A 13,126-nucleotide genomic window follows, 5' to 3' on the forward strand; every position below is an offset into this window, starting at 1 on the left:
GCTTTTGTAGGCCACAGTCCACTTCGCATGATTACAGCATCATAATAAATTTGTTAGAATTAAAGGTGCCTCAAGAGTCTTTGCTGCTTTTGTTACCAAAGATGAATATGGCTGGAAATTGCTCTACTGTGGTCTCTATTCTTAGGGTGCTGAACAGATCAACAAAAATCCCTTTGCTCAGCTTCCTATTTTATTAATCTATTAATGCAATGGCCCTCATTCCATCTCATCTGTCATAATGCCCATAGGCAAAAGAAAGAACAATTATAGTCAAAGAAACATCACAGGGAACGAAAGCGACTACATATACAGCCTACATTTAAGCATACTTCTTCTTAGCTTGATAGCTCATTCATGTGGAATGCTTTCAATTAGCATATGAGAGAAGGAAATGAAACATAAATTGCAGTAGCATGGACTGCTGATTTCCTGGACAGGGGAAAAGGCAATGTGCAGTAGAACAAATAAAAATGTTCTATATGTGTTTGGAAAGCTTGCAGTTCAAACTATGAACCAAAACCCCACTCCTGTGCAATGTTGGAGCTACAACCCATTTTAAAAGAACAGAAAGGAAAATGGGTCCTTAGTCGCAATAGTAATAGAGAAGTGTTTTCTGTAAAACAAAACCTTGCTTTGCAATCCGTCCTAATTTGTTCTGTGGCAAAAGCCCACCAAAAGGAAATTCTGCAGAGCCTGCCCTATAAACATGAAGTTATACATAAGCAGATCAAAAGAAGTATCAAAAGTCAGTGGACATGGAGTCACAATGAATATAATCAGTGGGCACCACCTGTCAGCTAAGGAAGAAAAAACAGAAAGTTTATCAGTGACCTCATGGCATTCCCCAGCTACTCAGTCTCTACCCCAACCAGGAGCCTTCTGGGGTTGATAGGTTTGATGCCTCAAGTACCTGGGAGTCATGGATCATCCCAGGGATCATGGCATGTGACCAGAAGAGGTCTCTTCTGGAGCCACATACAAGTACAATCTGGAGCCCTCAGAGCCAAGGGAAAGCCTTCATCCATGATCCAAGGAAGTTCTACTTTGAACAGAGGAAAGGGGGTGAACTTCTGGTACTGTTGGGCCATGGCATTTAGAAAGGTATCCTGGCATCTGCTGGTGGGGGACTGTGAAATAAGCAGTGTTAGAAACTGAGAAATGAAAGCTAGGTGCTAAATGGCACCTTAAATCTAGGTTATGGGCGCAACAATGGAATGTCTAGGTGCACTTTTTTATAACAAGAATACAAAGCTGAAAATGAATGAACTGCAACTAAAATATTATGTTCATTTTTCACATGGTCTAGTCCTTCCCCTGCCCACCCCCCTAATATCCTTAAGAGGGTCTCTTCTCCAGTCTTCAAAGAGTAGCTAGAAGTGGGGAGGCAGAAAAAGGTCCTCCTTTCCTTCCACTCTGCAGTTTGAATCCAAAATCTTAGGCGCATTACTGAAGCCAGTGCTCAGAAACTGCTCACACTAATGAAATTCCCTGTCAAAAGCACTTAAAACGATGGGAGTTTTGAACACTGGAAATAATGTGGGCTCCCCAACCAACATCCTATTGGAAGTCCTCTGTAGCCAGTTAATGCAGCCTCATTGGCACATCCTGCAGCACAAGGAAGCCTCAGTTGGAGTGCTCGGACCGCTGCAGATGAGAGCACATCACGTGCAGCATTATATGTAATGCACATAGCAAAGATACAGAAGAACCTCTTCACCAGGTAAACCTCTGAAGATACCTAACAAACAGGCTTGAACAAGCTTAAGTGGGAAGGATGCTTCAGCTCATGAAGCCACTGAAGCCAGTGGCGTAGCGTGGGTTGTCAGCACCCGGGGCAAGGCAAGTAATTTGCACCCCCTAACCCATGGATTTGCGCCCCCTAACCCTAACCCCCAGATGTTGCGCCCGGTGCGGCTGGCCCCCCCCTGCACCCCCGCTACGCCACTGACTGAAGCCACTCGGTACATTTATGGAAATTATAATTTAGTGTCATTTTTGCTGGCGATGGAAGAGAAGAGAACCCCACAGATTATTTATAATACCACCAGATATAATTATGCTGTTCTTGGCACTGTGGGAACCTGACTCTAAATGCTATGTTTATTTCCCCAAATTGTACTGTTTGTGTAGCCAAAATAAGATTTCCTGCTATTTGTAATTGAAATCTGTGGCCTAATTGTTTGGCTGTTTTGCAAATCATTACACATGGCTGCACATTCCAAGACTTCTTCATGAATAAGGCAAATGCTCCTGCCATGACACACATGGTGTAATGGCATGGCATAATCATAAAGTCTGTGTCAGTTGAGATTATTCATTCTGCAGAAGGGGTGTTCTGGGCTTACGACTGCACCAGAAATGATAATTCAGACATCATGAACTTAACAAGACACTGTAATCAGCCTTATTCCCTGTTTTTGCTTTCCTTGTTGTGGCTGCTTTGTTACACTCTCACTTCCCAGGACAGTCAACTTGTACAAAGGTGAGAGAATGTAACAGCAAACAGTCACAGTTGTTATTATGATTTTCTAAGTTTTACTGTTCTGGGACAGAATGAAATCATACAAGGCACTGAGCTGTCCACTGTGCTATGCAACAGTGTCCCCAAGCACAAAGGAGAGTAACTATGGCTAGGCAAGATGGGCACCAGCTGCAGCCCAGAAACCCATCTGTGATATGTTTCATTGTTAAAATAGCGTTAAAGCTATGCAATGTCATATTTTCACTTTGGAATGACAAGAGATGAAAAGCCTGATCTCCATCCACTGGGAAACTTAGTGAGGGCAACAGGCCAGACAGATTAGCAGCTTTTCACAGGCTCCTAAACTGACAGTCTAAAACAGTAAAGCACATTCAGCGACTGACGGCTGCTGATGGTTGAACAGCCTCTTCCACCAGGGCGCTTTTCTCTTTTTGCACTCTAGCTTGAAGTTCTGACACAGTATCACTGCAGAGCGGAATAAATATTTCTGATCAGCACAAATTTGGGGGTTTCAGCAGCAGTACCCTTAAAGGCACACAAACCGCTCTGGATCCTAGAAAACAGTGTTCACGAGGGTCAAGCCAGAGGTAATTCCTGTTTTATGCACTGACCTGTGGGGACAGGGGAATTCAGAATTCAGAACTATTCATCCAGGGAAGGGGAAAGCTGTGGCGCTCTAGATGTGGTTCTAACCATGACTCTCATCATCTCTAACCAGCATCTCTGATGGTCAGAGATGGCGGTAACTGCAGTTCAGCAAAATCTGGAGAGCAACAGGTTCCCCAGGTGCTCCCTACATCATTATAATTATCTTCAGTAAAGTATGCGGACAAAAATATTTGATTTCCAATAATTCTCATAGACTCACATAATGGAAGATTTGCCTGTTGAAAACAGTGGAACTTAATTCCAAGTCAACATTAATAAATAGGATTGCACTCAGTGGAATAAATTACCAGTGCCAACGTTTTCAATTGATTTGTCTATCAATCAATAGGTGGCTTCCCTATTTGTAAACTGAAGCTATAAACAGCATACAAGGAAAGATAGGTTGTCTGTAGGAAACACTGTGTGTGTCAAACATAAACAGCATTCCAAACAATAACAGCAATTATATTAAAAAAAACTCTCTCCAGAAGGCAGCAAGATATTCATGTAATATAATCCCAGATTAAAAATACAAATCTGTTAGATATTAGCTAAATATGCAATTGCAAAAGAGATGGCACACATCTTTTCAGAAGCAAGCTAACCTTCTTCATACATGTAGATGAAGACCATCTCTGCTTGCCCACATATCTTCCTTTGAGCACACAGTCCTCACCACATCATCTGATGTCCTAAAAGCTTGCAGCTGATGTGCTGTTTGGGACAGCCCTACATGAGACAGTAGGGTAAGGTTACCAGACATCCCCGTTTCCCAGGGACAGTCCCCAGATTTACAAATCAGTCCCCTGACAAAATTCGCCTTCCCACCTCCCAGATGTGAGAACTTGGGACAACTAATACCTGTCTTTTCAGGATTCGGCTTCATTTTTTTGACCCACATCCAGCCCATCTTACACCTCTACTGCCTATTCTGATTCACATGGAACAGAGAGATTGAGCTGGGTGTCACCTACAGATTGACACACTTCACTCCAAATTTCCTGTTGACAGCTGCCAAAAGCTTCATATACATGTTGTATCTAGTTGATATCATTACACAACCCTATAATGCAATAATATATTATTATCTCCCATTCTCCCATATTCCAGATAGGGTAGGGAAATGCTGGAGCTTAGAGGGAGTGCCTTGTCTAAAGTCACAAAAATGAGTGGATGGTAGAGGCGAGATCTGAACCAGAGACTTTGAATTCAGTCTAAAAGTTGCATAGGTATATTGTTAATTTCAGTATGCATATTTCTAATCTCAGTTTCATAATTAGGACCATGATTCTGATTCCAACACTAATAGGGATTTGGATGGATTTGATTCCCCCCCCCCCATAAGATCAGAATGGATGGAGGCTAGACAGAGATACATTTTGAGTAATATATTACTCAGCAAAAGTGCAGCCATAACACACACAAACACACGTGCTCTGTGTTACTTCAGATGTAGTTGTAGCATTGCCACATCAAACCAACAGGTAACAAACTGCTGTAAGTCTCTTTCTGAGCTTTGTTGCTCCTTTTTTAAAATCAAAAAAACTTGATTAAGCAAGTAAAGCTATTCTAGAGCACTGAAGATAGGATCCGTGTATTTTCCTCCCCTAAGTCATAATATGGTTTGAGTATTGCATATGTAGGTTACTTTACACACCGCCATCTGCTGTTATGAAGCGTGCTAAATGTTGCTAATCAGATTACCGTATTTTTCGCTCTATAACACGCACCTGACCATAACACGCACATCGTTTTTAGAGGAGGAAAACAAGGGAAAAAACATTCTGAATGAAACAGTGGATGTATCATTTTTGTGCTTCATGCTGTGGCCACAGACATGTGATCTGATGGTGAATTTGGGCTGACCCAATGCAAAAATCCTGAGAATCCCTGTGCATCCATGGTTTGTAACCACGTTTTTGCACCATTGCAGCCCCAGGCAACAGTGGGTGCATGATTTTTGGGGGGCAGGCTGTAGCCATGGACATGCTATGTGCTCTGATGGTGAATTTGGGCTGACCCAATGCAAAGATCCTGAGGATCCATGTGGATCCATGGTTTGTAACCACGTTTTTGCACCATTGCAGCCCCAGACAACAGTGGGTGCGTGATTTTTTTGGTGCAGGCTGTAGCCATGGACATGCTATGTGATCTGATGGTGAATTTGGGGTGACCCAATGCAAAGATCCTGAGAATCCCTATGGATCCATGCTTTGTAACCACATTTTTGCACCATTGCAGCCCCAGGCAACAGTGGGTGCGTGATTTTTTTGGTGCAGGCTGTAGCCATGGACATGCTATGTGATCTGATGGTGAATTTGGGGTGACCCAATGCAAGGATCCTGAGAATCCCTGTGGATCCATGCTTTTTAACCACATTTTTGCACCATTGCAGCCCCAGGCAACAGTGGGTGCGTGATTTTTTTGGTGCAGGCTGTAGCCATGGACATGCTATGTGATCTGATGGTGAATTTGGGGTGACCCAATGCAAAGATCCTGAGGATCCATGCTTTGTAACCACATTTTAAGTGGGGAGGGAAGGAAAAACAAAGAAGGGACATTAGAGGGGTGTGCAGAGAAGCAGCTGGCTAAGAATGCAGGAGAGGGATTTAACGGGAGGGAGGAAAGAAAGGCAAAAGTTTTCCCCCACCCAAGCCAGCCATCTCTCTCTCTCCCTCCCTCCCTCCCTCCCTCCTCCTCTCTCTCTCCCTCCCCCCTCTCTCTCTCCCTCCCCCTCCCCCCCTCTCTCTCTCCCTTCCCCCCTCTCTCTCCCTCTCCCCCAGCAGCAACGGAGCTTGCCTGGAGGGGAGGGGCTTTCCCTGCTCTTTGTTCCGTTTCAGCAAACACAGCAACGAAACAGAGGTGGGTGGGCAGTAAGACCCTGAGGCAGAATGCAGGAAAGCAGCCGCTTCCTCTTTTCAGGTTTCGCTTCTCCGTGCAGCGTGCAGCGCCGCGATTTGATTTTTGCATGATTTTTCGGCTCCAGGGACCACACATTCGCTCTATAACACGCACAGACATTTCCCCTTCCTTTTTAGAAGAAAAAATCTGCGTGTTATAGAAGGAAAAATACGGTATATAGGCCTTGCTGAAAATTTAGAGAGGCAATCATGTTATTTTCCCCATACTGTGCGCACACAGAGGATGACACTTTACGTTTCTGCTCTTAGCTGCCACCAGCAACGACTTTTATATAAGCCTAATTTTCAACAGTGCAAACCATTTCCCATATGTGAACAAATAATCAAATGCACCAGATCTACTGAGACATGATGATACCACAGAGGGAATTATCTCTTCAGTGCTCTTGTAGCAGGAGTTCTGCACAGTCAGCACTGCAACCATGCTGCTTCATTCAAGGCATGTTTGATGCGCTGTCAAAACAAAGCTAATGTGCAAACTCCAGAGAATGCCAACCTCTACAATGAGCTTGTGCTAGTGTCTTAAGCTTCCGAAGACCTGATTATGAGTATCAATATACATCACAGAAGCAGTAAAAAGCGGTCAACAGACACTTTGAAGAGCTGTTAAATGAAGTAATTCCTGCCGTGCAAGCAGGAATTCTAACGTAGTATTAAGGCTCAGCTGCAGAGCACTTATTTTGGGGACTAAATTGTCTTAGAGAAACCATCCATTCACCACAGACCATATATATTGAGGGAGTGTTATCCAGGTGGGTTACCTGCCCACCCACAACACTAATCGATCAGTGCAGGCTTTTAACAGAGGAAGTATTTCAGAAGACAGAGCTTCCAGGGACACATCCTGAATTTTCAGTACTTACTGCAGCGCATATGTTGGTTTAGAGTTAAAGAACCTCATTTAGGCACACCTGCGAAGCTTGGGAATGGAAACTGATTTTCTTTGAGCAGCAGACCCCAATGGCAAATCTTGGACCACTTTTGAAATTACCCAGTTTCAAACGCCACTTCCGGTAAGGCACAGAGAGGGAAGAAGATGCTCTTCATGGACCTCAACTACCCTACTCCATCCCTGGCTGTGCATTTCTTTTCATCACAGCCATCTAAAGGCATCAACCGTTTTTAAATATATGTATATATATTTAACAGGATTTATATACCACTTAATCATCAAAACCTATAAACAGTTTGCATCCGCTATAATTCAGCCTTTCATCCACTGGAATGGAAAAAGAAAGTCAACGTTTCATTGGTGAAGGGAGTTCGGTACTGAGAGTACAATAACATAAAATAAGCACTCAGATGAACCCATTGTGTTAGTTTTAAGTCACTGCAGGCTACTATGCTGTAAGGTATGTGCATTTTAAAAGGGAGAGACAGTGACAGAGATCAAAGAGAAGCAAATAATAAGAACATTCATTTAAGGCTCCATTTCTTTGATGTGCACAGCGCAGAGAAGACAAAAGGATTACTTTTCACAGGGAAATGAAGATGAAGCACTGCCTCCCTTGCACAATATTACAAAGCCCCCTGCAAAACCTTGGCATCAGTTGATAGGTTGCCTGAGTGATGGCATAGCTGTTATTCCCACCACAACTGCTTATCTTTCGGCAAATCTTTAGAAGGACAGAGAGAAAGCAATTGGAGTTCTTTGTTCTCTGCCTGATCTGCACACACACAAAAATGCTTTCCAAGAGTCAGTGGTGGTGTTGCATTCTTAGACATTCTGTAACAACTTTTCAACTACCAGTTAACAGGAATGTTTGTTTACATTCTGCTTTTCCCCCAGGGAGCTCAAGGTGGCATACAGAGAGAGTTTCCTTTCCAAGCACCGACCCAAACCTCATTCACTTCAGCAAGGCTGTTCCATCCTGCACCTTCAGCCCATGCCCTGGGTGTTGTATGTTAGCTCAACATGCAGTTCCTTTTTTACAAAAAGCAACAACAAATAGCATGTTACAATCTTTGCTTTCGCCACCCCCTGCTTATTTTTACTACATGCTGTGAACCAATTTGTCTGTCGTGCATTTAAAGTTCATCCTCTCCCTGTGGGAGAGAAACCCTAAAATGGCTGTAAGGTTTCCCATAAAATTGTGCAGTACTTGAGGGGAAATACTTTCTCTAAGTTGCTGTGCAAACAGAAACGTTTTATTGAAATACAAAGCATGTTCAGAAAAGTTATGATTCAGCCCACAATTTAACATGCATATCATTAATGTGTTTTTTTAATTAAAAAAATTAAACGAAACACACAAGACCTAGTATAGCAAAGAAAAATGGAGAAATGCACACAAGTTACCCTCAGGACAATTTTAATTTTCAGTATGTTTTCCTGCCATCGGTGCAAAAAATGTGTTTTCATATTGCAAGCCTATTCATACAAAGCTTAGAAGTAAGCTTGACTGAGTTCAGTAGGACTAACTTTCAAGTGTGTGTACTGGATTGCAGGCTTTGTTGCTTTGTAATCTGCTCTTCAGCTCTGATGAGTTCCCATAGCAAAAAACAATTTTAATAACAAATAAATGGCAACACCATTTTAAAAAACCCAAGGGGAAAAATACATAATAAATTAACAGCATTATCTGAACAGCAGGGAGCGTAGTCTAAACCACATTTGGAAAGGGAAAGCTGTTTAGGAAGGAAAGCTGTGCCATGCAGCCCTATAGATATGATTGCACAAAGGTAAGCAAAATTAAGTTCAGTGGGACTTATGCATAGGTAAGTGGGTAGTGATTTGCAGCCTTACATTAAACATTTCATAGCTTAAGGGTGGCAGCAGAGAACTGACTATTGATTGTGGAAGACAATCAAGCCTCTGAAGGAGGCGATGCCTGCAGCAAAGATTGATCAGTTGGCAGAGCATGAGACTCAATCTCAGGGTCATGGGTTCAAGCCGTACATTAGGCGAAATATTCCTGCACTGCAGGTGCTTAGAGTAGATAATCCCGGATGTCCCTTCCAACTCTACAATTCCATGATTCTATGATTATTAGGCCTCAGTGTGAGCATGAGAGGAGAATCCTTGACCCAGGCTGTACGGAACTATATAAGATCCAGAAGTCAGACATTAACCTTAAAATAAACTGGCAACCAGTGGAACTTCTGCAGCATTGGTGGGACAATGCTCCTATCAGCTATTACCAATCACCAACCTGACCATTGTATTCTGGACCAAATGAAGTTTCTATACTGCCTTCATGGGCAGCCCCACAAATAGTGCATTACAGCAGTCCAATTGAAAACTTATCAGAACATGCAGAGCAGTACATAAGAACTATGGCCACATGACACATCTGGCAAGTATGTGTTTTAAAAACGAACATCAACGACCCAAGGAGTTATGTAATTACAAATTTTCTTTCATTACAAAAAAGAGAGACAAAATACCATTTTATTTATAAGCCACAAAGCATGAGTAGGCAAACAAAAGCCTGGGGGCCGGATCCGGCCCAATCGCCTTCTAAATCTGGCCCGTGGACAGTCCAGGAATCAGCGTGTTTTTACATGAGTAGAATGTGTGCTTTTATTTAAAATGCATCTCTGGGTTATTTGTGGGGCATAGGAATTTGTTCATTATTATTTTTTTCAAAATATAGTCCGGCCCCCCATAAGGTCTGAGGGACAGTGGACAGGCCCCCTGCTGAAAAAGTTTGCTGACCCCTGCCACAAAGTCATTAAAAATATTACAGAGGTTTACAAACGCTGTATGTCCCTCCTATAACCAAAGTGTTCAGACAAACCTAGAAATCCCACTTCACAGGAAATCAAATGCAATGCTGCAATGAAGCAAATATAAACTTAACCTTCTAAACTAAGCTACCAACATAATCCTGTGTCCATCAAAACTGTACTCTCAACTTTTATCAACTTTAAACTGCTACTGGATTCCCGGCACAAACAAAGATCTTCAAGCCCTTGCCACTCTGTTCCTTGTCTACAGCTCCCCTAAAGCCCCATTACTTTCCCTGCTTCATTAGCAAGCAAGAGGAACAGGGGATCTAGCCCAGAGTGACAGGCAATGCCCCCCACAGTTTGACGCACAAACTTCCCCAGAAAGAGGCTTTGGTAGCTTATGGCAACCAAAGAGCCAATGACAGGCAACAGCAGCTGGTGCTGCCATGGCGATCCCTGCTCTTCTCCATGGCAGCAAGAGCGGCAGCAGGAGAATATGGGAGAGCAGCGAACACTGACTGCCAAGCTGCTGCACAGTCCACGCTGTGTGTATTCTGTAAGGGGAAATGGATAGACAAGAGGAGGGCAAGAGGAAGGGGAGGAGAAATATTTGAGATGCCTTATGCAAGAAACTACCGCACTATCCCCTCCCCCAATCAATTTATGCACCGAAGTTGCAAAAACAGACTTTAAAAACAAAATCAAGCAAACATGTAAAACTCTGGCTGCCTATCTCTCAGCAAAATTTCCCCAATTCCTTCTCCAACTTCACCTTTTTATTTAATAGGTTCATGATGTGCTTCTATTCATCCAGTAAGGACTGCTTCATACAAGACAAAATGCCCTGCGTGGACAGCTAAGTTCCTTGTTCTTTGCCCTATACAGTGGTACCTTGGGTTAAGAACTTAATTCGTTTTGGAGGTCCGTTCTTAACCTGAAACTGTTCTTAACCCGAGGTACCACTTTAGCTAATGGGGCCTCCCACTGCTGCCGCGCTGCTAGAGCACAATTTCTGTTCTCATCCTGAAGCAAAGTTCTTAACCCAAGGTACTATTTCTGGGTTAGCGGAGTCTGTAACATGAAGTGTCTGTAACCTGAGGTACCACTGTACTTGGAAGCTAGTTCCACTCTGCAGTGAACAGAGATCACTTCCATATAATAGGTAATGTCATGTAACCCATGTGAAATTGCAGTGGCTTACTGCCAATGATACACATGGCATGAAAGCATTCATCACTTGTGAAAGTACATACAGGTTTCATGCAATTGCACATGGAAGTGATTTAAGAGTAAGAACGAGCCTCTAGTGAAATCTCGCCAAGAAGGCGCTCTTAACGGAGCAGAAGTGAACTCCAGGTACAAAACAGGAGCTGGCAATGATGAAGAAGGATTTTGCATTAAAGTCAAGGCTGCCTTTATAGCTGTAAGTGTTCCACGTGTACCAAAACAAAGAAGATTTCATACTGAAGAGTTATGAAAAATAAAAAGCATTTTTCACAGCTGTTGGGAATATTGCAACAGTTTAAAATTTATAAATATGTCCTTAAAACGCCCAGCTAAATTTGAAGACCAGGACAAAACATAAAGATTGGATGCAGATTTCAATGGATAAGTCTTAGATATCACTCTACCCCAGTACATAAGTCACTCCTGTTAATAACTTGAGAGAAACCAGGGCAACAGAAGAATAGAGGAAGGAATGCCCTTGCCCACCCTAGAATTTGAGTTACTTAGCATAAACCTAAAACACTACTAAAAAGAAAAATCAGTGTTGCTATCATACAAAGACAGCAATGCAGCTCATCTCCTGTTTTGGTCTTAAAAAGAAGTTTTATTAGCACACCCCCTAATCCAAGAAGGGGGTGAACAATTGCCTTCGACATAGTTTTGCCTATCTGGATCTCATGGTTTCAAAGGAAGAGATTTCACAAGGACAGCGCTCATGCCTGCAAAATACCAAGATTGTAAAACAGAATGGCTGTGCGCGTCTTTCATTCATCCAGGAAGCCTGTTATCCTACAATGAGGCGCTTCCTTCATAGCAACCTCCCTAAACAACACGATCTGCCATCCTCCCCTCCCCAAAATGATCGTGGGCTAACCTGGCGCGTGTAAGCAAGGCAGAGCACCCTTCAATTTCCTTCTTTTATTTTCTTTTAAGGGCCACAACTTTGCTGCAGACGGGGCTGCTCCCCTGCTGGACCTCCTTCCCCTCTCCTGCCCACTTTGGTGAAGGGGGCGCCCGCAGCAGAGCCCCCGCCCTGGCGCCCTACCTGTAAGGGATCCAGTCCGCCTGGTGCTTCGAAGTCATCGCTCGCCGAAGGAGCTAGCAGCCGAGGCAGGGGCAGCAGTCCCCAGGGCCGGGACGGGAGGCGAGCGGGCGGGCGCGGATCCCCTGGTCACAGCCCCCCACCGGCCAGGGCAGCATCCTTTACCCGGCCTAAGGAGCGGCGGCGGCGGCGGCGGCGAGGTCAAGTACATGGGGAGGAATTATCCAAGCGGGGCTCCGAAGAGCGGAGGCAGCATTTTCCGCGCGAGGGTCGCGAGCAGCGGCAGCGGCGGCGGCGGCTGAGGGAGCGGAAGGCGCCCCTTGCCACAGTCCCTTTCAGCAGCGGCTGGCCGGCGAGTCGCTCACGAGAGACACGCGAGAAGGAGCAGGAGACGGGAGAAGCCGCGGCGACTCTGGCGACCCCCGAGCCCGCGTCCCGGCCGTTGTTGCCTTCCTTCAGCCAATCAGGGTCAGCCCGCGCGTTTGTACACAGAGCCGAAAAGAGACGCCCGCCTTGCCCCAGCAGCGCCCAGGCGCGGCCACTGCGCTACACTGCACTGCATTGCATGTTCCCTGGACGCGGCGGCAGCCGGGCCGGCCGCCTCCAAAACGCCTCCCTCCCTCCTTTCTTCGCCCTCGCGCCGGCCAATCGTCAGCGCCCTCCCTCCGGCCCCCGGAGTTCCCCGCCTCGGCCGTCGGCGTGGCCCTGAAGGGGTCTTGCGCGCCCTGTCGCCAGGAGGGTTCCGAGGCCAGTGTAGGCGCGCGCATCTTAGAAGCCGGGGGGGGGGGGGGCTTGGAAAGGGCGCGCGCGAGGCGGAGGCCAAGGGATAAAGAAGTTGTGGCGTTTTCCGGATTCACAATGCTCTCCTGAGCTGAAGGAGGCCCCTCGAAAATAAATACTGTAGATAAATAAACCATGGCTGTCAACGTTTCCCTTATTCTGAATAGGATTCCTCGCAAGAAAAGGGAACAGTTGACAGCTATGTAAATAAACAAACACACCACAACCAATAACGCGTTCATCTTTGAGGCGCCACAGGACGACGTAGGAATCTGGCTTCTACCGAGTCAGGCCATCTGTCCATCTAGCTCAGGATTGTCCTCACTGGCAGGCAGTGGATTTCCAGGGTTTCAG

General features: G+C 45.0%; 1 protein-coding gene across 4 annotated transcripts in view; it reads right to left on the reverse strand.

Moving 5' to 3' along the window:
* Positions 1-13,126, reverse strand: part of TUB (TUB bipartite transcription factor) — a 122,697-nt gene that overhangs the window by 52,622 nt on the left and 56,949 nt on the right. Inside the window, exon 1 of one of the 4 annotated variants that reach the window (XM_083713331.1) lies at positions 11,996-12,717. The exons of 2 other annotated variants lie outside the window; for them this stretch is intronic. In XM_083713331.1, coding sequence (XP_083569457.1) covers positions 11,996-12,033 — 38 coding nt within the window. In that variant the 5' untranslated portion in view covers positions 12,034-12,717. Of the gene's footprint in view, positions 1-11,995; positions 12,718-13,126 lie in introns of those variants that run through there. One more of the 4 variants, XM_083713328.1, reaches the window with a different exon arrangement.

This window comes from Podarcis gaigeae (assembly GCF_964106915.1).
Source record: "Podarcis gaigeae genome assembly, chromosome: 1".
NCBI classification, from domain to species: Eukaryota; Metazoa; Chordata; class Lepidosauria; order Squamata; family Lacertidae; genus Podarcis; species Podarcis gaigeae.